The sequence below is a fragment of the Coregonus lavaretus genome (assembly GCF_964263955.1).
Source record: "Coregonus lavaretus genome assembly, chromosome: 34".
NCBI classification, from domain to species: domain Eukaryota; kingdom Metazoa; phylum Chordata; class Actinopteri; order Salmoniformes; family Salmonidae; genus Coregonus; species Coregonus lavaretus.
The window spans coordinates 13,429,209-13,453,647 of NC_140021.1; the positions used below are offsets into that span (position 1 = coordinate 13,429,209).

Below are 24,439 nucleotides of genomic sequence, written 5' to 3' on the forward strand. Positions count from 1 at the left end.
TGCTGCAGCACTCTCTCAACCAGTGCTCTCTCAATGCACACACGGCCTTCCCAAGCATTCACTCACTCAGTAACAGCCTGCTAACTGCCTGATAGTCAGCAGCAAGTAACAGTGATATGTATAGTAAAAACAAGAGAAATGCCATGGCGGCCGCGGTGCAATTTAGAAGTAGCCCAAAAACCCACCACCCGTGACCAATACATTTCCACCAGCGACATCGTTTTCAAAGTAGCCCAATTTGCTCTGAAAACCATGAACATGGCAACCCTACACACAAGCGTGTAGGCAAGATGGCTCAGCCTCGTGAAAGATGAAAACATGGTGCGACACCTAGCTCAGAGGAGAACTGTAAGTCCGCCGGAGCGAAACATACAGTCTCTCGATCTTGCGGGGTAAGCGTCCCCGAACTCGAAGGCTAAACCGGGAGGGTTCCCGGTGGACAGACAAGTCACACAGACAACTAGACAAACCCTCAGCGCCGCAATACAGTACTGGTCGACCAAACCATGTTTCGCCCAGGTTGTACTAAAAACAAGGACAAAACCCAAACGAGATGGCACAAGCCAAAACGAGTGGGGGGACAGCAGAGCACCCAGATGGAGAGGCTAGGTGCTCCAAGCTATTGAATAGTAGCGGGTATACTTCTGCGTTTGTACACAACATAGAGCTCTTACCAAGCTAATCCTCTTCTTCTTTAAGTTTTTATTGGCGGATCGCAACCAACTGACAGGTGCATACACCGCCACCTACTATACTGGAGTGCGAGGCCGGTCACGACCTATCTATAACATGGGTTCCCCCCAAAAAATAACTCGGGGGGGCCCCCCTTCCAGCATTGGGGAATATCCTGCGCGCTCACGCACCACGTATATTTCTATGGGCACAAGCACCGTTCATTTTACCTTTATTTAACTAGGCAAGTCAGTTAAGAACAAATTCTTATTTACAATGAAGGAAACTGTTCACACCCCTCTTGTTGGTGCACAGAATTCTGTAGGTTTAATGCTTATTTCCTGCAATTCTACACGTTTTGTCATGGGGGGGGTGCAAAGAACATTTTGCAGTTTTAAAGCACATTTTCTTGCTATTCTATACATTTTGCCATGTCTAATGTGTATTCATGTGATATTTGAGTGACCAAAAATTACAACAATATCTATGGGCTAAAGAAATGTAAATAAAAAATGTTTAACTGGCGCGCCCCACAGTTTGGGAACCACTGATCTATTCCACTAACCCTGAATGTCTAATAAAATAAAATAATTCCCTACAAACCTCACTACTCACATCACCCCCACCCAAAATACCACCCATTCCCCAAACCTCACTACTCACATCACCCCCACCCAAAATACCACCCATTCCCCATTCCGGTCTAACCTCACTGACCCTGTCAAACAACCTCTCCCTTTCTACATCATATATTTCACAAAATAATAAACATGTTCAACCGTTTCCTCTACCATAAAACCATTACACATTCCAGTACCATGTTTCTTTATCAATTTCAAAGAGAAATTAAATCCTGTATGCCCTAATCTCATCCTACATAACATAACTTCCTCCCTTCTGCTCCCTTTATATGACACTATCTCCCGTACAGATTTCCTTGTAAGCAAATCCTCTCTGTAATGAATTGAGAAAAGGAAGAGGTGGAAGTCTTCTTCTTCTTCTTCTTCTTCTTCTTCTGTTTCTGCTTCTTCTTCTGTGGTTTTGACATGGCGGTTGGCAACCAACTTTAAGTTCCATTACCGCCACCAACTGGACTGGAGTGTGGACCAGAGACAGTGAAAGTCTAAATCCTGCCCAATATTCTCGTCTCCCTAAGGAAACGAAATACATAATTAAATACTACATCCCCTGAAGATTTCCCCAGCAGTTCACTTAATCCTTGCTCTTCAACCCCATTACTCTTCAAATCTAATAACAATCACTCCCTTTCCCTCCCATATTTCTGGCACTGAAATAGAAAATGTTCCACTGTCTCCATCTCCTCCTGACAATGATCACACCTCCCAGTCGGATGTTTTCCCACCAATTTCAATGTACTATTGAGCCTTGTGTGTCCCAGTCTCAGCCTTGTGACTACACTTTCCTCCCTTCTCTCTCGGCCTGAGGACCTCCCTGCCTCCACCTTTTCCAGGATCTTATACAGGTGTCTTCCCTTTCTCTCCCTATTCCACAACTCTTGCCATTTGTTTTCAACCACTGTTCTTATTAACCCCTTGGCTTGTGCTTTACAGATTGACAATTCCATCTCAACATTAGGATGTTTAAGAGCCTGCTTGGCGATAACATCCACCTCCTCATTCCCCTCTACTCCCACATGAGCTGTTACCCAGAGGAACATCACAAATACCCCCATCTGTTTCACCCTATAAAAGCACTGCAAAACCTCATACAATAAATCCTTTCTGCTCTGAGACACACATGAATTTAAGCTCATCGGTGCTGCACAGGAGTCAGAGCAGATGACTACTCTGTCTGGCCTCACCTCCTCCACCCACTCTGCAGCCAATAGTATGGCCAACAACTCCATTGTGTAAACAGATAAATGATCCGTTGCTCTTTTTATCTCTGCCACCTTAAACTCAGGAACATTAAAATCTGCACCTGTCCTCCCTGTTTTAGGGTCCTTAGATCCATCTGTGAATATATTCAAGAAAGCATAATATTGTGTTCTTAAATGTTCACTTACAACTGAATCTACTCCTCAACAGCTCATACCCTCTTAAGCAACCCTAGATCTATCACTGGCTGAGGAAGAAACCAAGGTGGGATAGCAGGAAGAACCACAGAGGGGGTAAACTCCCTCCAAAACAACCCCATCTCTGTCGCCATGGCATTGCCTATCCACCCAAAGCTTGTATTCAGATTGTGTTCATGTTCCCAGCACTCTAGGAGCACCTTTTTTGTAGGATGTGTAACCATATGTCCCTGTAGATTTACCCAATATGTCATGGCTAGCTGTTGTCTTCTTAACTTTAACGGCATCTCTCCCAACTCTACCTACATCGCTGCCACAGGGGAGGTCCTGAGTGCTCCACAACATATCTTTAGGACTTGGGCCTGGATTACATCTAGCTTTTGTAAAGATGTCTGAGCTGCTGATCCATATGCTACACTTCCATAATCCAGTGATGACTTTAACAGCGCTATATATAGCATTTTCAACGGCATGCTATCTGCCCCCCACTCCATTCCTGACAAGCAACGCATCACATTCAATATTTTCTTTCCTTTGGCAACTATTTCTCCCTCCCACAGTGCCCCATCATCCGCAAACAATGACCTCCCAATATCAGGTCTCACCTGAGAGAATACATCATCAATCATAATGGAGAACCACAAAGGACTAATGACACTTCCCTGGGGGGTACCATTATCTACCTCATAGCTTTCTGACATAGAGCTCCCCACCCTCATGACACTTCCCTGGGGGGTACCATTATCTACCTCATAGCTTTATGACATAGAGCTCCCCACCCTCATGACACTTCCCTGGGGGGTACCATTATCTACCTCATAGCTTTCTGACATAGAGCTCCCCACCCTCATGACACTTCCCTGGGGGGTACCATTTTCTACCTCATAGCTTTCTGACATAGAGCTCTCCACCATCATGACACTTCCCTGGGGGGTACCATTATCTACCTCATAGCTTTCTGACATAGAGCTCCCCACCCTCATGACACTCCCCTGGGGGGTACCATTATCTACCTCATAGCTTTCTGACAGAGCTCCCCACCCTCATGACACTTCCCTGGGGGGTACCATTATCTACCTCATAGCTTTCTGACATAGAGCTCCCCACCCTCACTTGTATTGATCGCCCAAAAATGTAATCCTTTCTCCAGTTATAAGCCCTTCCTCCAACCCCCATGATATTCAGCTTGATAAGTAGGCCTTCCTTCCACATCATATCATAGGCCTTCTCTACATCAAAGAAAACGGCTACCACCAACTCCTTATTTGCCTGTGTCTTCCATATGACTGACTCAAGGCACAGTACAGGATCCATCGTTCCCCTGCCTTTCCTGAACCCACTTTGATCTGGTGACATTAGTCCTCTACTCTCCAGAAAGTAAGTCAGCCTTTCCGTTGTCATCCTTTCCATAAGTTTACATACATCAGATGTCAACGCTATCGGCCTATAGCTTGAAGGACTAGTAGGGTTTTTCCCTGGTTTCTGTATCGGCACCACTACAGCCTGCTTCTAACTTCCAGGCAGTTTCCCTTCCTGCCACACCTTATTGTAAAGGCCCAAGACTTTCCCCATTGCAGTGTCACTGAGATGAGCCATCATGCTGTAACACATCTCATCCTTCCCAGGAGATGTTACCCCAGCTTTAGCTAATGCCCTCTTCATCTCAGCCAACGTAAAAGGGGCATTGAATGCACCCCCCCCGGATGTTCTCTTCTGTCCCTCTCTCTCCCATGCTGGCCCTCTTCTGTCAGATTATTTGAGCAAATGCTTGGGCTAACTTACCTGCCTTCTCCATATCTCTCACTGCGACAATCCTACCACTTTTCAGCACAGGGAGATCCCAATCTCGTCTGACCCCACTCATCTTCTTAATCATCCCACATACCTGTTTCCACAGAACCAGCGGCAATACTCCCTCTTAGCTGTCTTAATGATTCCCATAGGAATCACCTGCCTTGCTCCTTCTCCCCCCTGTACCCATAGGAATCACCTGCCTTGCTCCTTCTCCCCCCTGTACCCATAGGAATCACCAGCCTTGCTCCTTCTCCCCCCTGTACCCATAGGAATCACCTGCCTTGCTCCTTCTCCCCCCTGTACCCATAGGAATCACCTGCCTTGCTCCTTCTCCCCCCTGTACCCATAGGAATCACCTGCCTTGCTCCTTCTCCCCCCTGTACCCATAGGAATCACCTGCCTTGCTCCTTCTCCCCCCTGTACCCATAGGAATCACCTGCCTTGCTCCTTCTCCCCCCTGTACCCATAGGAATCACCTGCCTTGCTCCTTCTCCCCCCTGTACCCATAGGAATCACCTGCCTTGCTCCTTCTCCCCCCTGTCCCCATAGGAATCACCTGCCTTGCTCCTTCTCCCCCCTGTCCCCATAGGAATCACCTGCCTTGCTCCTTCTCCCCCCTGTACCCATAGGAATCACCTGCCTTGCTCCTTCTCCCCCCTGTACCCATAGGAATCACCTGCCTTGCTCCTTCTCCCCCCTGTACCCATAGGAATCACCTGCCTTGCTCCTTCTCCCCCCTGTACCCATAGGAATCACCTGCCTTGCTCCTTCTCCCCCCTGTACCCATAGGAATCACCTGCCTTGCTCCTTCTCCCCCCTGTCCCCATAGGAATCACCTGCCTTGCTCCTTCTCCCCCCTGTCCCCATAGGAATCACCTGCCTTGCTCCTTCTCCCCCCTGTACCCATAGGAATCACCTGCCTTGCTCCTTCTCCCCCCTGTACCCATAGGAATCACCTGCCTTGCTCCTTCTCCCCCCTGTACCCATAGGAATCACCTGCCTTGCTCCTTCTCCCCCCTGTACCCATAGGAATCACCTGCCTTGCTCCTTCTCCCCCCTGTACCCATAGGAATCACCTGCCTTGCTCCTTCTCCCCCCTGTCCCCATAGGAATCACCTGCCTTGCTCCTTCTCCCCCCTGTACCCATAGGAATCACCTGCCTTGCTCCTTCTCCCCCCTGTACCCATAGGAATCACCTGCCTTGCTCCTTCTCCCCCCTGTACCCATAGGAATCACCTGCCTTGCTCCTTCTCCCCCCTGTACCCATAGGAATCACCTGCCTTGCTCCTTCTCCCCCCTGTACCCATAGGAATCACCTGCCTTGCTCCTTCTCCCCCCTGTACCCATAGGAATCACCTGCCTTGCTCCTTCTCCCCCCTGTACCCATAGGAATCACCTGCCTTGCTCCTTCTCCCCCCTGTACCAATAGGAATCACCTGCCTTGCTCCTTCTCCCCCCTGTACCCATAGGAATCACCTGCCTTGCTCCTTCTCCCCCCTGTACCCATAGGAATCACCTGCCTTGCTCCTTCTCCCCCCTGTACCCATAGGAATCACCTGCCTTGCTCCTTCTCCCCCCTGTACCCATAGGAATCACCTGCCTTGCTCCTTCTCCCCCCTGTACCCATAGGAATCACCTGCCTTGCTCCTTCTCCCCCCTGTACCCATAGGAATCACCTGCCTTGCGGCCCCTACTATTGCTCCTCTTACTCCATAATTCACTGTTTCTATATCTGAACTGAGATCAACCTGAGACAGCTCCTATTCACTCAACTCCTGAAACTGACCCCACTCGGCTTTCCTAAACATCCATCTCCTCAATCCATTTCCTACTGAATTTTCCACCCTCAATCCTACAGTACACATGACAGGGTGGTGATCACTAGAGGGGGAAGTAGTGCGACGACAACTATTTAAGGGGTCAGCCGCAGCCTCAGCACTACCCGGTACACAGGACTAATCGGAATATATCCTGCCACTCAGAAGGATACCATATCATATTGGAGTGATCCAATATAGTGCTAAATCACAATAACACACCTATCTGTAACATCAACAGCCCACGAATACAGTGGGTAACATCTTCCTGGAACTCTATCGTTTTCTCAATAGTCCTTGCCTGGTGATAGATCAGACTTTCACACTCGGATTTGAAAGAGGCTACAACAGCCCCAAATATCTCCTCAGCAGCCGCTGTTAATAATGCCTGGTTGAAAAACACTCTCAACATCTAGAATGTAAGCATTTTTGTAGAGAATGCTAGCTAGCTAGCTACCGGTAGTTCGTACTATTTATATAGCCCTGCACAGCGTAGTCAAAATTGCGCACTATTGCCACCTGCTGGAGCGGAGTGCAACGGAGTCTACTGCATATTGTGATACCACTTGATTATGGAAGGGAAAGGGGATACCTAGTTAGTTGCACAACTGAATTCATTCAACTGAAATGAGCTGTCTGATGCAAGCATTTGATATCTCTAAAACATTTAAATGATTGAATGCTCTTGTTGTAAAAAGGAGCCCAAAAGGCAAATAGTTCTAACGTTCATCCCACACCCAACTGTAAGTAATGTTCAAACTAATTTCTGTTTGATCGCTGAACTGAAGCATAGTTTGATTTCTCTCTGGCTCATCCTCATTGTGGTTAGAACTATTAAAACAACAAGAACACTGAGTATTCAAGTAATTCGATTTCTCTCAGAGCTGTTGTGGAAGGGAGAGCAGTTTATCGCCTTACCTTTCTGAAGTAAACCTTCATTTCTGTTTCAGAATAGATCTGGTATTGTGTAACAAATGAAAGTAATGATCTCTCTCTCTCTCTCTCTCTCTCTCTCTCTCTCTCTCTCTCTCTCTCTCTCTCTCTCTCTCTCTCTCTCTCTCTCTCTCTCTCTCTCTCTCTCTCTCTCTCTCTCTCTCTCTCTCTCTCTCTCTCTCTCTCTCTCTCTCTCTCTCTCTCTCTCTCTCTCTCTCTCTCTCTCTCTCTCTCTCTCTCTCCACCTCTCCCCCTCCCTCCCTCCAGGCACACAGAAAATATGTCTGATCATTCTCAACCAGCCTATGGAAAAAGACTACCTTCATACACTCTGGAGTAAAGGTATTCATCGTATAGCTTTTCTATTAATTAGTGTTGGACACCAACATTGATCATTCAATATGATACCAAAATCATTGAGCAAGGTATGATTTTAGTCATTTAGCAGACACTCTTATCCAGAGCGACTTACAGTTAGTGAGTGCATACATTTTCATACTGGCCCCCCGTGGGAAACGAACCCACAACCCTAGCGTTGCAAGCGCCATGCTCTACCAACTGAGCTACAGGGGACTACATATCATGATATCGTTTTTTCTTTCCTAATAATAATAATATAAATATAATCTTTCCTCTTAGCTTACACGATTGTGAAATAAAGCATACATGACCCTTGCACAAAACCCCTTTCTCAGACCTTCATGCAGGCTATCAAGTCAACATACTTAATTTCCCTGCTGATGGCCCATCAGAGGTGGATGGGATTCCTTTTGAAATTGAGACTGGTTGGCTTCCAGAACATTCACATCTGGCTGTTTGGCCAATTAGCAGTTGTCTGGACTCCCCAGAGCTTTTGGGGGTGAATACTGAAGTAAACATTTACACAGTTTCTATTGGTATCTTGATATTTATTGGTATCTTTCCATATCAGTGCTCATCACTACTAATAATCCAATTATGAAATGTATCCTTTATCGTAAAGTTAAGACAGCATTGTTAGGTCTGTACTGATATGGTATTGGCTGTCTCTAAGCCAACCCTCCTCTTGGAGTGCTCCAGGCTGTTGCTCCAGCTCACACCTTTTTGTTGGGGGTATGTTTTGAAGCTGTGCTTGAGAGTGGGAAAGTTCATATAGAAAAGGGCACTGTACATTCTTTATCACACTGTGTTTGCTAGTACACACTTCTCTTGTGACACACACACACACACACATGCTTGTTTAAAACAGAATGTCTCTCTCTCTCTGCTGAATACATTGGTTATATTAAACAAGGTGCTTAGAGAATGCTTCTGTTGCTCCTATGAAGTCTTTCCCCATGACACAAAACATTAAAAGTGGGAACTGGTGACCGCATATTTTGTTGTTGGGTAAAACTAGAAAGGAGGTTTTTTTCAACTATTGTTACACATGCATTATGTTTGGGAGCAATAGGAAATAAAAGCAAAAAGTTGTTTGCACACAAAACAAATACATAGCAAGATTCATTCACCTCTTTCAGCTAAGCAAGGTCTCTCTCTGTAGCTCTCCTGCGGGCGTGTGCAGATGGTGCAGCCAACCACCTGTATGACATCACTGCTGGACAACGAGACAGGTACAAGTAGCCACTGTGTGTGTGTGTGTTTGAATAATTGTGTCCTTCCTAAAGGACAGATACATTAACTCAGGGGTTCTCAAACTTTTTGGGTCTGGGGACCCCTTTTGTGATAGCAAATGCATCAGGGACCCCATCATAATCAGAACGCAACTCGAGGGATATAAAAATAGCATACAAGGATTACTTTGACAGTGCATGACCGGACAAACCAAGTCTCGGGCCCTGGGAAGGAATATTTTAAAGGGCACCAGAGAGAACCTTTTGCAGTTTTCAAGCTAAATTCCTGCAATTCTACACATTTTGTCATGTAGCAGAGAGTTTTTTTGTTCTTGCAACTTTAAAGCTCATATCTTGCAATTCTACACAGTGTTCCATTAGCCAGAGAGAAAATGTTGCAGTTTTAAAGCTTAAACAGTGCATTTATGTAAAAAAAAAACAAAAAAACATTTTGAGTAGAAAAATGTATAATTGACATGGATACCAAAATCCCTGTGAGCCTCCCAGGCCCATGCTGCCCAGGGTTAAGAACATACAGTGCATTCGGAAAGTATTCAGACCCCTTGACCTTTTCCACATTTTGTTACGTTACAGCCTTATTCTAAAATTGATTAAATTGCTTTTTTCCCCTCATCAATCTACACACAATACCCCTCAATGACAAAGCAAAAACTGGTTTTTAGAAATGTTTGCAAATTTATAAAAAATAAAAAACTGAAAAAAGTATACAATAACATTCATCAAGGATCTCTCTGTCCTTTGCTCCGTTCATCTTTCCCTCGATCCTGACTAGTCTCCCAGTCCCTGCCGCTGAAAAACATGATGCTGCCACCACCATGCTTCACCGTAGGAATGGTGCCAGGTTTCCAAATCATGTCCAATCAATTTAATTTACCACAGGTGGACTCCAATCAAGTTGTAGAAACATCTCAAGGATGATCAATGGAAACAAGATTCACCTGAGCTCAATTTCGAGTCTCATAGCAAAGGGTCTGAATACTTATGTAAATATGGTATTTCCAGGTTTTTTTTGTGTATACATTTGCCAAAATTTCATAAAACCTGTTTTCACTTTGTCATTATGGGGTATTGTGTGTATATTGATGAGGGGGAAAAATAATTTCATCAATTTTAGAATAAGGCTGTAACTTAACAAAATGTGTAAAAAGTCAAGGGGTCTGAATACTTTCCAAATGCACTGTATAAATAGTGTATTTTGAGGTCTGGCCCCCTGCAGTACTTCCGCGGCCCCCCAAATTTCCCAAACGGACACTTTCCCAAATCCTCTTTCTCTCTTTCTTTTTCTTGTTCTCTCATCTAGTTTTCTTCCAGACTACATCAGTGGGGACTTTGATTCTGTTACTGCAGAGGTCAAAGCTTTCTACACAGAGAAGGTGACAAACACACACACACACACAGTGTACGATTGTGTTCAGAGCCCAGGGTACATAAGTGTTTACTGTTTGAAATGGAGATGACATTCTGAGTGGTTGAGAGAAGAGGAGTAGGTACCCAGCCATGATGACTCAGCCATGATGAGTCATGTAAATAGCAACGTTCTCTGTCCTCTAGGAGAATGAGCTAGTTTAACACTGATAAGCCATTATTCCCTGTATGCATTACATTATGGTAATGATATTAGAGGTACATCGCTCTGGTCCTTTAGACCCACAGTACTCTGCTCCTTCTAATCAGAGACTGACTTAGACCTGGACAACTGGCCAATCACGATGTAGAGAAAAGAAAACCAACAAAAACACAGCTACCTGCATTGTGTTATGGTAATGTTAGAGAGAATAGGGTTGGATTTATTCCAATATTACTCAGAGAATCAAAAGCTATGGTAATGTTGGAGAGAATAGGGTTGGATTTATTCCAATATTACTCAGAGAATCAAAAGCTATGGTAATGTTAGAGAGAATAGGGTTGGATTTATTATAATATTACTCAGAGAGAATCACAAGCTATGGTAATGTTAGAGAGAATAGAGTTGGATTTATTCCAATATTACTCAGGGAGAATCACAAGCTATGGTAATGTTAGAGAGAATATGGTTGGATTTATTCTAATATTACTCAGAGAGAATCTCAAGCTATGGTAATGTTAGAGAGAATATGGTTGGATTTATTCTAATATTACTCAGAGAGAATCTCAAGCTATGGTAATGTTAGAGAGAATATGGTTGGATTTATTATAATATTACTCAGAGAGAATCTCAAGCTATGGTAATGTTAGAGAGAATATGGTTGGATTTATTCTAATATTACTCAGAGAGAATCTCAAGCTATGGTAATGTTAGAGAGAATAGTGCAAGACATCTAGGGACTTCAAGGTGTTTCAAGAGATGTGCATAACTCTACATAAATGAAAGAGAGAGCAGGGAGAGACAGGAGGGAAGGAGGGAGAGAGGGATAAAAATATTCTTCAGGGGATGGAGGGTGCATAAGACGGAGCGGGGTGGTGAAAGAGTGTGTGAGCTGACATGAATAGAACAAAGGCTGTGTGATTCCTGCTGCGAGCGGGAACTCACCTGGAACTAACTATCGTTTAGGGGCATTCACTGGAACGTTGTGTGTGTGTGGGTACGCTGAGTTTGAGAGAGCTCAGAGACTTTCTGCTCTTTTGCCTGCCTCTCTCTGTATATCTGTCTGTGTCACCTCCCCCGCCCCCCTCCTCTCTCTCTCTCTCTAGAAGTGTCAGTTGATAGAAACCGCTGATCAGGAGCTGACTGACTTCACTAAATGTCTGGCCATCATGGTGGAGGAGATCAAGAGACAACAGCTTCAGGTAATCCTCCATGTCCTCCTCTTCTGTCCTCCCCCTCTGTCCTCCTTTCTTTCCTCCCCCTCTGTCCTCCCCCTCGTCCTCCCCCTCTTCCTCCTCTCTGTCCCCCCCTGTCCTCCTCTCTTTCCTCCCCCTCTGTCCTCCTCTCTTTCCTCCCCCTCTGTCCTCCCCCTCTGTCCTCCTCTCTTTCCTCCCCCTCTGTCCTCTTCTCTTTCCGCCCCCTCTGTCCTCCCCCTCTGTCCTCCTCTCTTCCCCCCCCCTCTGTCCTCCTCTCTTTCCTCCCCCTCTGTCCTCCCCTCTCTCCTCCTCTCTTTCCTCCCCCTCTCTCCTCCTCTCTTTCCTCCCCCTCTGTCCTCCTCTCTTTCCTCCACCTCTGTCCTCCCCCTCTGTCCTCCTCTCTTGCCTCCCCCTCTGTCCTCCTCTCTTTCCTCCCCCTCTGTCCTCCTCTCTTTCCTCCCCCTCTGTCCTCCTCTCTTTCCTCCCCCTCTGTCCTCCCCCTCTTCCTCCTCTCTGTCCTCCCCGCTGTCAGGTTATTTACAACTTTATGTTGCTCACCACACATCTCACCTGTCAGAGAGGGTGTGTGTGTGTGTGTGTGTGTGTGTGTGTGTTTGTGTTTGTCTCTCAACTGTCAGAGAGGATGTGTGTTTGCCTGGGTGTTATTCACCCCAAGTCCCTCACTGCACACATGGACCCTTCACTCTTATTGCACATGTATATATATATACACACACACACACACACACACACACACACACACACACACACACACACACATCTCTGATTAACTGTCACTCAGTCAGTTAACCAGTGTCCTCAAACAGTCTGTCTAGACAATCTCTCCCTCCCATCCCGGAGGACCTGAGTCCTAGGACCATGCCTCAAGACTACATGCCCTGATGACTCCTTGCTGTCCCCAGTCCACCTGGTCGTGCTGCTGCTCCAGTTTCCACTTCTGCCAGCGGCTATGGAACCCTGCCCTGTTCACCGGACGTGCTACCTTGTCCCAGACCTGCTGTTTTCAACTCTCTCTCTACCGCACCTGCTATTTCAACCTCTAAATGCCCTGCTATGAAAAGCCAAGTGACATTTACTCCTGATGTACTGACCTGTTGCAACCTCTACAACCACTGTGATTATTATTTGACCCTGCAGGTCATCTATGAACGTTTGAACATCTTGGAGAAAAATCAGGCCTTAATGGCCATGTACTGTTATAATGTCCACCCAGCACAGCCAGAATGGGACTGGCCACCCCTCAGGGAGTTTTTCCTAGCCACCGTGCTTCTACATCTGCATTGCTTGCTGTTTGGGGTTTTAGGCTGGGTTTCTGTATAGCACTTTGTGACATCTGTTGATGTAAAAAGGGCTTTATAAAAAACATTTGATTGATTGATGACAGAATCAGACCATCTATCCTCTAACTCTGAGCTGTGTGCTAAAACAACCATTTTAACCTTCTGTTTGTTCTTCTCTTGCGTACTATCTAACCTCCATATCCCTAAGGTATACAAATAACCTGTAGCAGTGTTGAAAGTCTATGAGTATGAAAAAGACAGACAGTATAGTGAGTAACTACGATGTACTGTAACAGTCCACGTCTGGCGTGTTGCCAGCCAGCCAGATTTATGGGAATTGACTAATTGATGGATCCTCTTTAGATTTATTGACAGTCATCATCAAATTATCACATAACATTTTCAATACCGGAATATCATCAGCAACATAATTATTATTTTGATTATGTTGTCTCTCAATAATAAGAGAACAGGGGCTGTCTGCAGATTTGTGGGTGCTAAAGTAGAAAGTGCTGCGTAACGGTATTTCAGTAGCCTGTTCCCAGATCTGTACTTCAATCACAGGAGGTTGGTGACACCTTAATTGGGGAGGATGTGCTTGTGGTAATGGCTGGAGCAGCATAGGTGAAATGGTATCAACACATCAATCACATGGTTTCTATGTGTTTGATGCCATTCCACCTACTCCGTTCCAGCCATTATTATGAGCTGTCCTCCCCTCAGCAGCCTCCACTAACTTCAACCATGACAACAATTAGGGCCGGGACGATACCAGTATCGCGATACTCATTAGTATCGTGGCAAGGAAACAAAACACGAAGCAGATTTAACTTCTGTAGGAAAACAGCCCTCATGTTGGAAACAAACATCACACAACCAGGGTCACATTTATTTATTTTCAACGACACAATATTTTACATACAGCAGGTTTTTAAAGGACCAAAGGGTTTGGTCTGCTTTGTGCTTTAATTTTTGCCATGGAACAAATATTGCGATACTGGTATCGTCACAGCCCTAACAACAACAGTCAGATGCTGGTATTGTCACAATTCTAACAACAACAGTCAGATGCTGGTATTGTCACAGTCCTAACAACAACAGTCAGATACTGGTATCGTCACAGCCTTAACAACAACAGTCAGATACTGGTATTGTCACAGTCCTAACGACAACAGTCAGATACTGGTATTGTCACAGCCCTACCAGCAACAGTCAGATACTGGTATCGTCACAGCCCTAACAACAACAGCCAGATACTGGTAGATACTGGTATCGTCACAGCCCTAACAACAACAGTCAGATACTGGTATTGTCACAGTCCTAACAACAACAGTCAGATACTGGTATCGTCACAGCCCTAACAACAACAGTCAGATACTGGTATTGTCACAGCCCTAACAACAACAGTCAGATACTGGTAGATACTGGTATCGTCACAGCCCTAACAACAACAGTCAGATACTGGTATTGTCACAGCCCTAACAACAACAGTCAGATACTGGTATTGTCACAGCCCTAACAACAACAGTCAGATACTGGTATTGTCACAGCCCTAACAACAACAGTCAGATACTGGTATCGTCACAGCCCTAACAACAACAGTCAGATACTGGTATTGTCACAGTCCTAACAACAACAGTCAGATACTGGTATTGTCACAGTCCTAACAACAACAGTCAGATACTGGTATTGTCACAGCCCTACCAGCAACAGTCAGATACTGGTATCGCCACAGCCCTAAAGACAACAGTCAGATACTGGTATCGTCACAGCCCTAATGACAACAGTCAGATACTGGTATTGTCACAGCCCTAATGACAACAGTCATACTGGTATCGTCACAGCACTAACGACAACAGTCAGGTACTGGTATCGTCACAGCCCTAACGTCAACAGTCAGATACTGGTAGATACTTGTATCATCACAGCCCTAACAACAACATTCAGATACTGGTATCATCACAGCCCTAACAACAACAGTCAGGTACTGGTATCATCACAGCCCTAACGACAACAGTCAGATACTGGTAGATACTGGTATCATCACAGCCCTAACGACAACAGTCAGATACTGTTATCGTCACAGCCCTAACAAAAACAGTCAGATACTGGTATCGCCACAGCCCTAATGAGAACAGTCAGATACTGGTATCGTCACAGCCCTAACAAAAACAGTCAGATACTGGTAGATACTTGTATCATCACAGCCCTAACAACAACATTCAGATACTGGTATCATCACAGCCCTAACAACAACAGTCAGGTACTGGTATCATCACAGCCCTAACAACAACAGTCAGATACTGGTAGATACTGTATCAACACAGCCCTAACAACAACAGTCAGATACTGGTATCGTCACAGCCCTAACGACAACAGTCAGATACTGGTATCGTCACAGCCCTAACGACAACAGTCAGATACTGGTAGATACTTGTATCATCACAGCCCTAACAACAACATTCAGATACTGGTATCATCACAGCCCTAACAACAACAGTCAGGTACTGGTATCATCACAGCCCTAACGACAACAGTCAGATACTGGTAGATACTGGTATCATCACAGCCCTAACGACAACAGTCAGATACTGTTATCGTCACAGCCCTAACAACAACAGTCAGATACTGGTATCGCCACAGCCCTAATGACAACAGTCAGATACTGGTATCGTCACAGCCCTAACGACAACAGTCAGATACTGGTAGATACTTGTATCATCACAGCCCTAACAACAACATTCAGATACTGGTATCATCACAGCCCTAACAACAACAGTCAGGTACTGGTATCATCACAGCCCTAACGACAACAGTCAGATACTGGTAGATACTGTATCAACACAGCCCTAACAACAACAGTCAGATACTGGTATCGTCACAGCCCTAACGACAACAGTCAGATACTGGTATCGTCACAGCCCTAATGACAACAGTCAGATACTGGTATCGTCACAGCCCTAACGACAACAGTCAGATACTGGTATCGTCACAGCCCTAATGACAACAGTCAGATACTGGTATTGTCACAGCCCTAATGACAACAGTCAGATACTGGTATCGTCACAGCCCTAACAACAACAGTCAGATACTGGTATTGTCACAGCCCTAATGACAACAGTCAGATACTGGTATCGTCACAGCCCTAATGACAACAGTTAGATACTGGTATCGTCACAGCCTTAATGACAACAGTCAGATACTGGTATTGTCACAGCCCTAACGACAACAGTCAGATACTGGTAGATACTTATATCATCACAGCCCTAACAACAACATGCAGATACTGGTATCATCACAGCCCTAACAACAACAGTCAGGTACTGGTATCGCCACAGCCCTAATGACAACAGTCAGATACTGGTATCGTCACAGCCCTAACGACAACAGTCAGATACTGGTAGATACTTGTATCATCACAGCCCTAACAACAACATGCAGATACTGGTATCATCACATCCCTAACAACAACAGTCAGGTACTGGTATCATCACAGCCCTAACGACAACAGTCAGATACTGGTAGATACTGGTATCGTCACAGCCCTAACAACAACAGTCAGATACTGGTATTGTCACAGCCCTAACAACAACAGTCAGATACTGGTATCGTCACAGCCCTAACAACAACAGTCAGATACTGGTATTGTCACAGCCCTAACAACAACAGTCAGATACTGGTATCGTCACAGCCCTAACAACAACAGTCAGATACTGGTATTGTCACAGTCCTAACAACAACAGTCAGATACTGGTATTGTCACAGTCCTAACAACAACAGTCAGATACTGGTATTGTCACAGCCCTACCAGCAACAGTCAGATACTGGTATCGCCACAGCCCTAAAGACAACAGTCAGATACTGGTATCGTCACAGCCCTAATGACAACAGTCAGATACTGGTATTGTCACAGCCCTAATGACAACAGTCATACTGGTATCGTCACAGCACTAACGACAACAGTCAGGTACTGGTATCGTCACAGCCCTAACGACAACAGTCAGATACTGGTAGATACTTGTATCATCACAGCCCTAACAACAACATTCAGATACTGGTATCATCACAGCCCTAACAACAACAGTCAGGTACTGGTATCACCACAGCCCTAACGACAACAGTCAGATACTGGTAGATACTGGTATCATCACAGCCCTAACGACAACAGTCAGATACTGTTATCGTCACAGCCCTAACAAAAACAGTCAGATACTGGTATCGCCACAGCCCTAATGAGAACAGTCAGATACTGGTATCGTCACAGCCCTAACGACAACAGTCAGATACTGGTAGATACTTGTATCATCACAGCCCTAACAACAACATTCAGATACTGGTATCATCACAGCCCTAACAACAACAGTCAGGTACTGGTATCATCACAGCCCTAACGACAACAGTCAGATACTGGTAGATACTGGTATCATCACAGCCCTAACGACAACAGTCAGATACTGTTATCGTCACTGCCCTAACAACAACAGTCAGATACTGGTATCGCCACAGCCCTAATGACAACAGTCAGATACTGGTATCGTCACAGCCCTAATGACAACAGTCAGATACTGGTAGATACTTGTATCATCACAGCCCTAACAACAACATTCAGATACTGGTATCATCACAGCCCTAACAACAACAGTCAGGTACTGGTATCATCACAGCCCTAACGACAACAGTCAGATACTGGTAGATACTGTATCAACACAGCCCTAACAACAACAGTCAGATACTGGTATCGTCACAGCCCTAACGACAACAGTCAGATACTGGTATCGTCACAGCCCTAATGACAACAGTCAGATACTGGTATCGTCACAGCCCTAACGACAACAGTCAGATACTGGTATCGTCACAGCCCTAATGACAACAGTCAGATACTGGTATTGTCACAGCCCTAATGACAACAGTCAGATACTGGTATCGTCACAGCCCTAACAACAACAGTCAGATACTGGTATTGTCACAGCCCTAATGACAACAGTCAGATACTGGTATCATCACAGCCCTAATGACAACAGTCAGATACTGGTATCGTCACAGCCCTAATGACAACAGTTAGATACTGGTATCGTCACAGCCTTAATGACAACAGTCAGATACTGGTATTGTCACAGCCCTAACGACAACAGTCAGATACTGGTAGATACTTATATCATCACAGCCCTAACAACAACATTCAGATACTGGTATCATCACAGCCCTAACAACAACAGTCAGATACTGGTATCGTCACAGCCCTAACAACAACAGTCAGGTACTGGTATCGTCACAGCCCTAACGACAACAGTCAGATACTGGTAGATACTTGTATCATCACAGCCCTAACAACAACATTCAGATACTGGTATCATCACAGCCCTAACAACAACAGTCAGGTACTGGTATCATCACAGCCCTAACGACAACAGTCAGATACTGGTAGATACTGGTATCGTCACAGCCCTAACAACAACAGTCAGATACTGGTATCGTCACAGCCCTAATGACAACAGTCAGATGCTGGTATTGTCACAGCCCTAATGACAACAGTCAGATACTGGTATCGTCACAGCTTTAACGACAACAGTCAGATACTGGTATTGTCACAGCCCTAATGACAACAGTCATACTGGTATCGTCACAGCACTAACTACAACAGTCAGAAACTGGTATCGTCACAGCCCTAACGACAACAGTCAGATACTGGTAGATATTTGTATCATCACAGCCCTACCAACAACATTCAGATACTGGTATCATCACAGCCCTAACAACAACAGTCAGGTACTGGTATCGTCACAGCCCTAACGACAACAGTCAGATACTGGTAGATACTTGTATCATCACAGCCCTAACAACAACATGCAGATACTGGTATCATCACATCCCTAACAACAACAGTCAGGTACTGGTATCATCACAGCCCTAACGACAACAGTCAGATACTGGTAGATACTGGTATCATCACAGCCCTAACAACAACAGTCAGATACTGTTATCGTCACAGCCCTAACAACAACAGTCAGATACTGGTATCGCCACAGCCCTAATGACAACAGTCAGATACTGGTATCGTCACAGCCCTAACGACAACAGTCAAATACTGGTAGATACTTGTATCATCACAGCCCTAACAACAACATTCAGATACTGGTATCATCACAGCCCTAACAACAACAGTCAGGTATTGGTATCATCACAGCCCTAACGACAACAGTCAGATACTGGTAGATACTGGTATCAACACAGCCCTAACAACAACAGTCAGATACTGGTATCGTCACAGCCCTAACGACAACAGTCAGATACTGGTATCGTCACAGCCCTAACGACAACAGTCAGATACTGGTATTGTGACAGACCTAACAACAACAGTCAGATACTGGTATCATCACAGCCCTAATGACAACAGTCAGATACTGGTATCGTCACAGCCCTAACAACAACAGTCAGATGCTGGTATTGTCACAGTCCTAACGACAACAGTCAGATACTGGTATCGTCACAGCCCTAATGTCAACAGTCAGATACTGGCATCGTCACAGCCCTAATGACAACAGTCAGATACTGGCATCGTCACAGCCCTAATGACAACAGTCAGATACTGGTATCGTCACAGCCCTAACGACAACAGTCAGATGCTGGTATTGTCACAGCCCTAATGACAACAGTCAGATACTGGTACCGTCACAGCCCTAACGACAACAGTCAGATACTGGTATCGTCACAGCCCTAACAACAACAGTCAGATGCTGGTATTGTCACAGTCCTAACAACAACAGTCAGATACTTGTATCATCACAGCCCTAAAAACAACAGTCAGATACTGGTATTGCCACAGCCCTAACGACAACAGTCAGATACTGGTATCATCACAGCCCTAACGACAACAGTCAGATACTGGTATCGTCACAGCCCTAATGACAACAGTCAGATACTGGCATCATCACAGCCCTAATGACAACAGTCAGATACTGGCATCGTCACAGCCCTAATGACAACAGTCAGATACTGGTACCGTCACAGCCCTAACGACAACAGTCAGATGCTGGTATTGTCACAGCCCTAATGACAACAGTCAGATACTGGTATCGTCACAGCCCTAACGACAACAGTCAGATACTGGTATCGTCACAGCCCTAACAACAACAGTCAGATGCTGGTATTGTCACAGTCCTAACAACAACAGTCAGATACTTGTATCATCACAGCCCTAAAAACAACAGTCAGATACTGGTATCGCCACATCCCTAACGACAACAGTCAGATACTGGTATCATCACAGCCCTAACGACAACAGTCAGATACTGGTATCATCACAGCCCTAACGACAACAGTCAGATACTGGTATCGTCACAGCCCTAATGACAACAGTCAGATTCTGGTATTGTCACAGTCCTAACGACAACAGTCAGATACTGGTATTGTCACAGTCCTAACGACAACAGTCAGATACTGGTATCATCACAGCCCTAACGACAACAGTCAGATACTGGTATCGTCACAGCCCTAATGACAACAGTCAGATACTGGTATCGTCACAGCCCTAACAACAACAGTCAGATGCTGGTATTGTCACAGTCCTAACAACAACAGTCAGATACTTGTATCATCACAGCCCTAAAAACAACAGTCAGATACTTGTATCATCACAGCCCTAAAAACATCAGTCAGATACTGGTATCATCACAGCCCTAACGACAACAGTCAGATACTGGTATCGTCACAGCCCTAATGACAACAGTCAGATTCTGTCATCATCACAGCCCTAATGACAACAGTCAGATACTGGTATCGTCACAGCCCTAACAACAACAGTCAGATGCTGGTATTGTCACAGCCCTAATGACAACAGTCAGATACTGGTATCGTCACAGCCCTAACGACAACAGTCAGATACTGGTATCGTCACAGCCCTAATGACAACAGTCAGATACTGGTATCGTCACAGCCCTAACGACAACAGTCAGATACTGGTATCATCACAGCCCTAACGACAACAGTCAGATACTGGTATCATCACAGCCCTAACGACAACAGTCAGATACTGGTATCGTCACAGCCCTAATGACAACAGTCAGATTCTGTCATCATCACAGCCCTAATCACAACAGTCAGATACTGGTATCGTCACAGCCCTAACGACAACAGACAGATGCTGGTATTGTCACAGCCCTAATGACAACAGTCAGATACTGGTATCATCACAGCCCTAACGACAACAGTCAGATGCTGGTATTGTCACAGTCCTAACAACAACAGTCAGATACTTGTATCATCACAGCCCTAAAAACAACAGTCAGATACTTGTATCATCACAGCCCTAAAAACATCAGTCAGATACTGGTATCATCACAGCCCTAACGACAACAGTCAGATACTGGTATCGTCACAGCCCTAATGACAACAGTCAGATTCTGTCATCATCACAGCCCTAATGACAACAGTCAGATACTGGTATCGTCACAGCCCTAACAACAACAGTCAGATGCTGGTATTGTCACAGCCCTAATGACAACAGTCAGATACTGGTATCGTCACAGCCCTAACGACAACAGTCAGATACTGGTATCGTCACAGCCCTAATGACAACAGTCAGATACTGGTATCGTCACAGCCCTAACGACAACAGTCAGATACTGGTATCATCACAGCCCTAACGACAACAGTCAGATACTGGTATCATCACAGCCCTAACGACAACAGTCAGATACTGGTATCGTCACAGCCCTAATGACAACAGTCAGATTCTGTCATCATCACAGCCCTAATCACAACAGTCAGATACTGGTATCGTCACAGCCCTAACGACAACAGACAGATGCTGGTATTGTCACAGCCCTAATGACAACAGTCAGATACTGGTATCATCACAGCCCTAACGACAACAGTCAGATACTGGTATCGTCACAGCCCTAATGACAACAGTCAGATACTGGTATCGTCACAGCCCTAACGACAACAGTCAGATACTGGTATCGTCACAGCCCTAATGACAACAGTCAGATACTGGTATCATCACAGCCCTAACGACAACAGTCAGATACTGGTATCGTCACAGCCCTAATGACAACAGTCAGATACTGGCATCATCACAGCCCTAATGACAACAGTCAGATACTGGTATCGTCACAGCCCTAACGACAACAGTCAGATGCTGGTATTGTCACAGCCCTAATGACAACAGTCAGATACTGGTATCGTCACAGCCCTAACGACAACAGTCAGATACTGGTATCGTCACAGCCCTAACGACAACAGTCAGATACTTGTATCTTCACAGCCCTAAAAACAACAGTCAGATACTGGTATCGCCACAGCCCTAACGACAACAGTCAGATACTGGTATTGTCACAGTCCTAACAACAACAGTCAGATACTTGTATCTTCACAGCCCTAAAAACAACAGTCAGATACTGGTATCGCCACAGCCCTAACGACAACAGTCAGATACTGGTATCATCACAGCCCTAACGACAACAGTCAGATACTGGTATCGTCACAGCCCTAATGACAACAGTCAGATACTGGTATTGTCACAGCCCTAATGACAACAGTCAGATACTGGCATCGTCACAGCCCTAATGACAACAGTCAGATACTGGTATCGTCACAGCCCTAACGACAACAGTCAGATACTGGTATCGTCACAGCCCTAATGACAATAGTCATACTGGTATCCTCACAGCACTAACGACAACAGTCAGAAACTGGTATCGTCACAGCCCTAACGACAACAGTCAGATACTGGTAGATACTTGTATCATCACAGCCCTAACAACAACATTCAGATACTGGTATCATCACAGCCCTAACGACAACAGTCAGATGCTGGTATCGTCACAGCCATAACAACAACAGTCTAATACTGGTATCGTCACAGCCCTAACGACAGCAGTCAGAGGGGTTAGCTAAAGCACATACAGACCTGGGACCAGGCTTCTTAGGTAGTTACATAAGTTGAAGTAGGAAGTTTACATACACTTAGGTTGGAGTCATTAAAACTCGTTTTTCAACCACTCCACAAATTTCTTGTTAACAAACTATAGTTTTGGCAGGTCGGTTAGGACATCTACTTTGTGCATGACACAAGTAATTCTTCCAACAATTGTTTACAGACAGATTATTTCACTTATAATTCACTGTATCACAATTCCAGTAGGTCAGAAGTTTACATACACTAAGTTGACTGTGCCTTTAAACAGCTTGGAAAATTCCAGAAAATGATGTCATGGCTTTAGAAGCTTCTGATAGGCTAATTGACATCATTTTAGTCAATTGGAGGTGTATCTGTGGATGTATTTCAAGGCCTACCTTGAACCTCATTGCCTCTTTGCTTGACATCATGGGAAAATCAAAAGAAATCAGCCAAGACCTCAGAAAAAAGATTGTAGACCTCCACAAGTCTGGTTCATCCTTGGGAGCAATTTCCAAATACCTGAAGGTACCACGTTCATCTGTACAAACAATAGTACGCAAGTATAAACACCATGGGACCACGCAGCCGTAATACCACTCAGGAAGGAGACGCGTTCTGTCTCCTAGAGATGAACGTACTTTGGTGCGAAAAGTGCAAATCAATCCCAGAACAACAGCAAAGGACCTTGTGAAGATGCTGGAGGAAACAGGTACAAAAGTATCTATAGCCACAGTAAAACGAGTACTATATCGACATAAACTGAAAGGACGCTCAGCAAGGAAGAAGCCACTGCTCCAAAACCACCATAAAAAAGCCAGACTACGGTTTGCAACTGCACATGGGGACAAAGATCGTACTTTTTGGAGAAACGTCCTCTGGTCTGATGAAACAAAAATATAACTGTTTGGCCATAATGACCATCGTTATGTTTGGAGGAAAAAGGGGGTTGCTTGCAAGCCGAAGAACACCACCCCAACCGTGAAGCACGGGGGTGGCAGCATCATGCTGTGGGGGTGCTTTGCTGCAGGAGGGACTGGTGCACTTCACAAAATAGATGGCATCATGAGGAAGGAAAATTATGTGGATATATTGAAGCAACATTTCAAGACATCAGTCAGGAAGTTAAAGCTTGGTCGCAAATGTGTCTTCCAAATGGACAATGACCCCAAGCATACCTCCAAAGTTGTGGCAAAATGGCTTAAGGACAACAAAGTCAAGGTATTGGAGTGGCCATCACAAAGCCCTGACCTCAATCCTATAAAAAATTTGTGAAAAAGCGTGTGCGAGCAAAGAGGTCTACAAACCTGACTCAGTTATATCAGCTCTGTCAGGAGGAATGGGCCAAAATTCACCCAACTTATTGTGGGAAGCTTGTGTAAGGTTACCTGAAACGTTTGACCCAAGTTAAACAATTTAAAGGCAATGCTACCAAATACTAATTGAGTGTATGTAAACTTCTGACCCACTGAGAATGTGATGAAATAAATAAAAGCTTAAATAAATCATTCTCTCTACTATTATTCTGACATTTCACGTTCTTAAAATAAAGTGGTGATCCTAACTGACCTAAAACAGGGAATTTTTACTAGGATTAAATGTCAGGAATTGTGAAA

The 24,439-nt window shown here is 45.0% G+C and overlaps 1 protein-coding gene across 2 annotated transcripts in view; it reads left to right on the forward strand.

Annotated features, from left to right (window-relative positions):
* tpk1 (thiamin pyrophosphokinase 1) overlaps nt 1-24,439 on the forward strand; it is a 69,048-nt gene that overhangs the window by 18,998 nt on the left and 25,611 nt on the right. For both annotated transcript variants that reach the window (XM_084151713.1, XM_084151714.1), the window contains exons 3-6: nt 7,519-7,593; nt 8,774-8,843; nt 10,165-10,237; nt 11,535-11,630. In XM_084151713.1, coding sequence (XP_084007839.1) covers nt 7,519-7,593; nt 8,774-8,843; nt 10,165-10,237; nt 11,535-11,630 — 314 coding nt within the window. The remainder of the gene's footprint in view (nt 1-7,518; nt 7,594-8,773; nt 8,844-10,164; nt 10,238-11,534; nt 11,631-24,439) is intronic.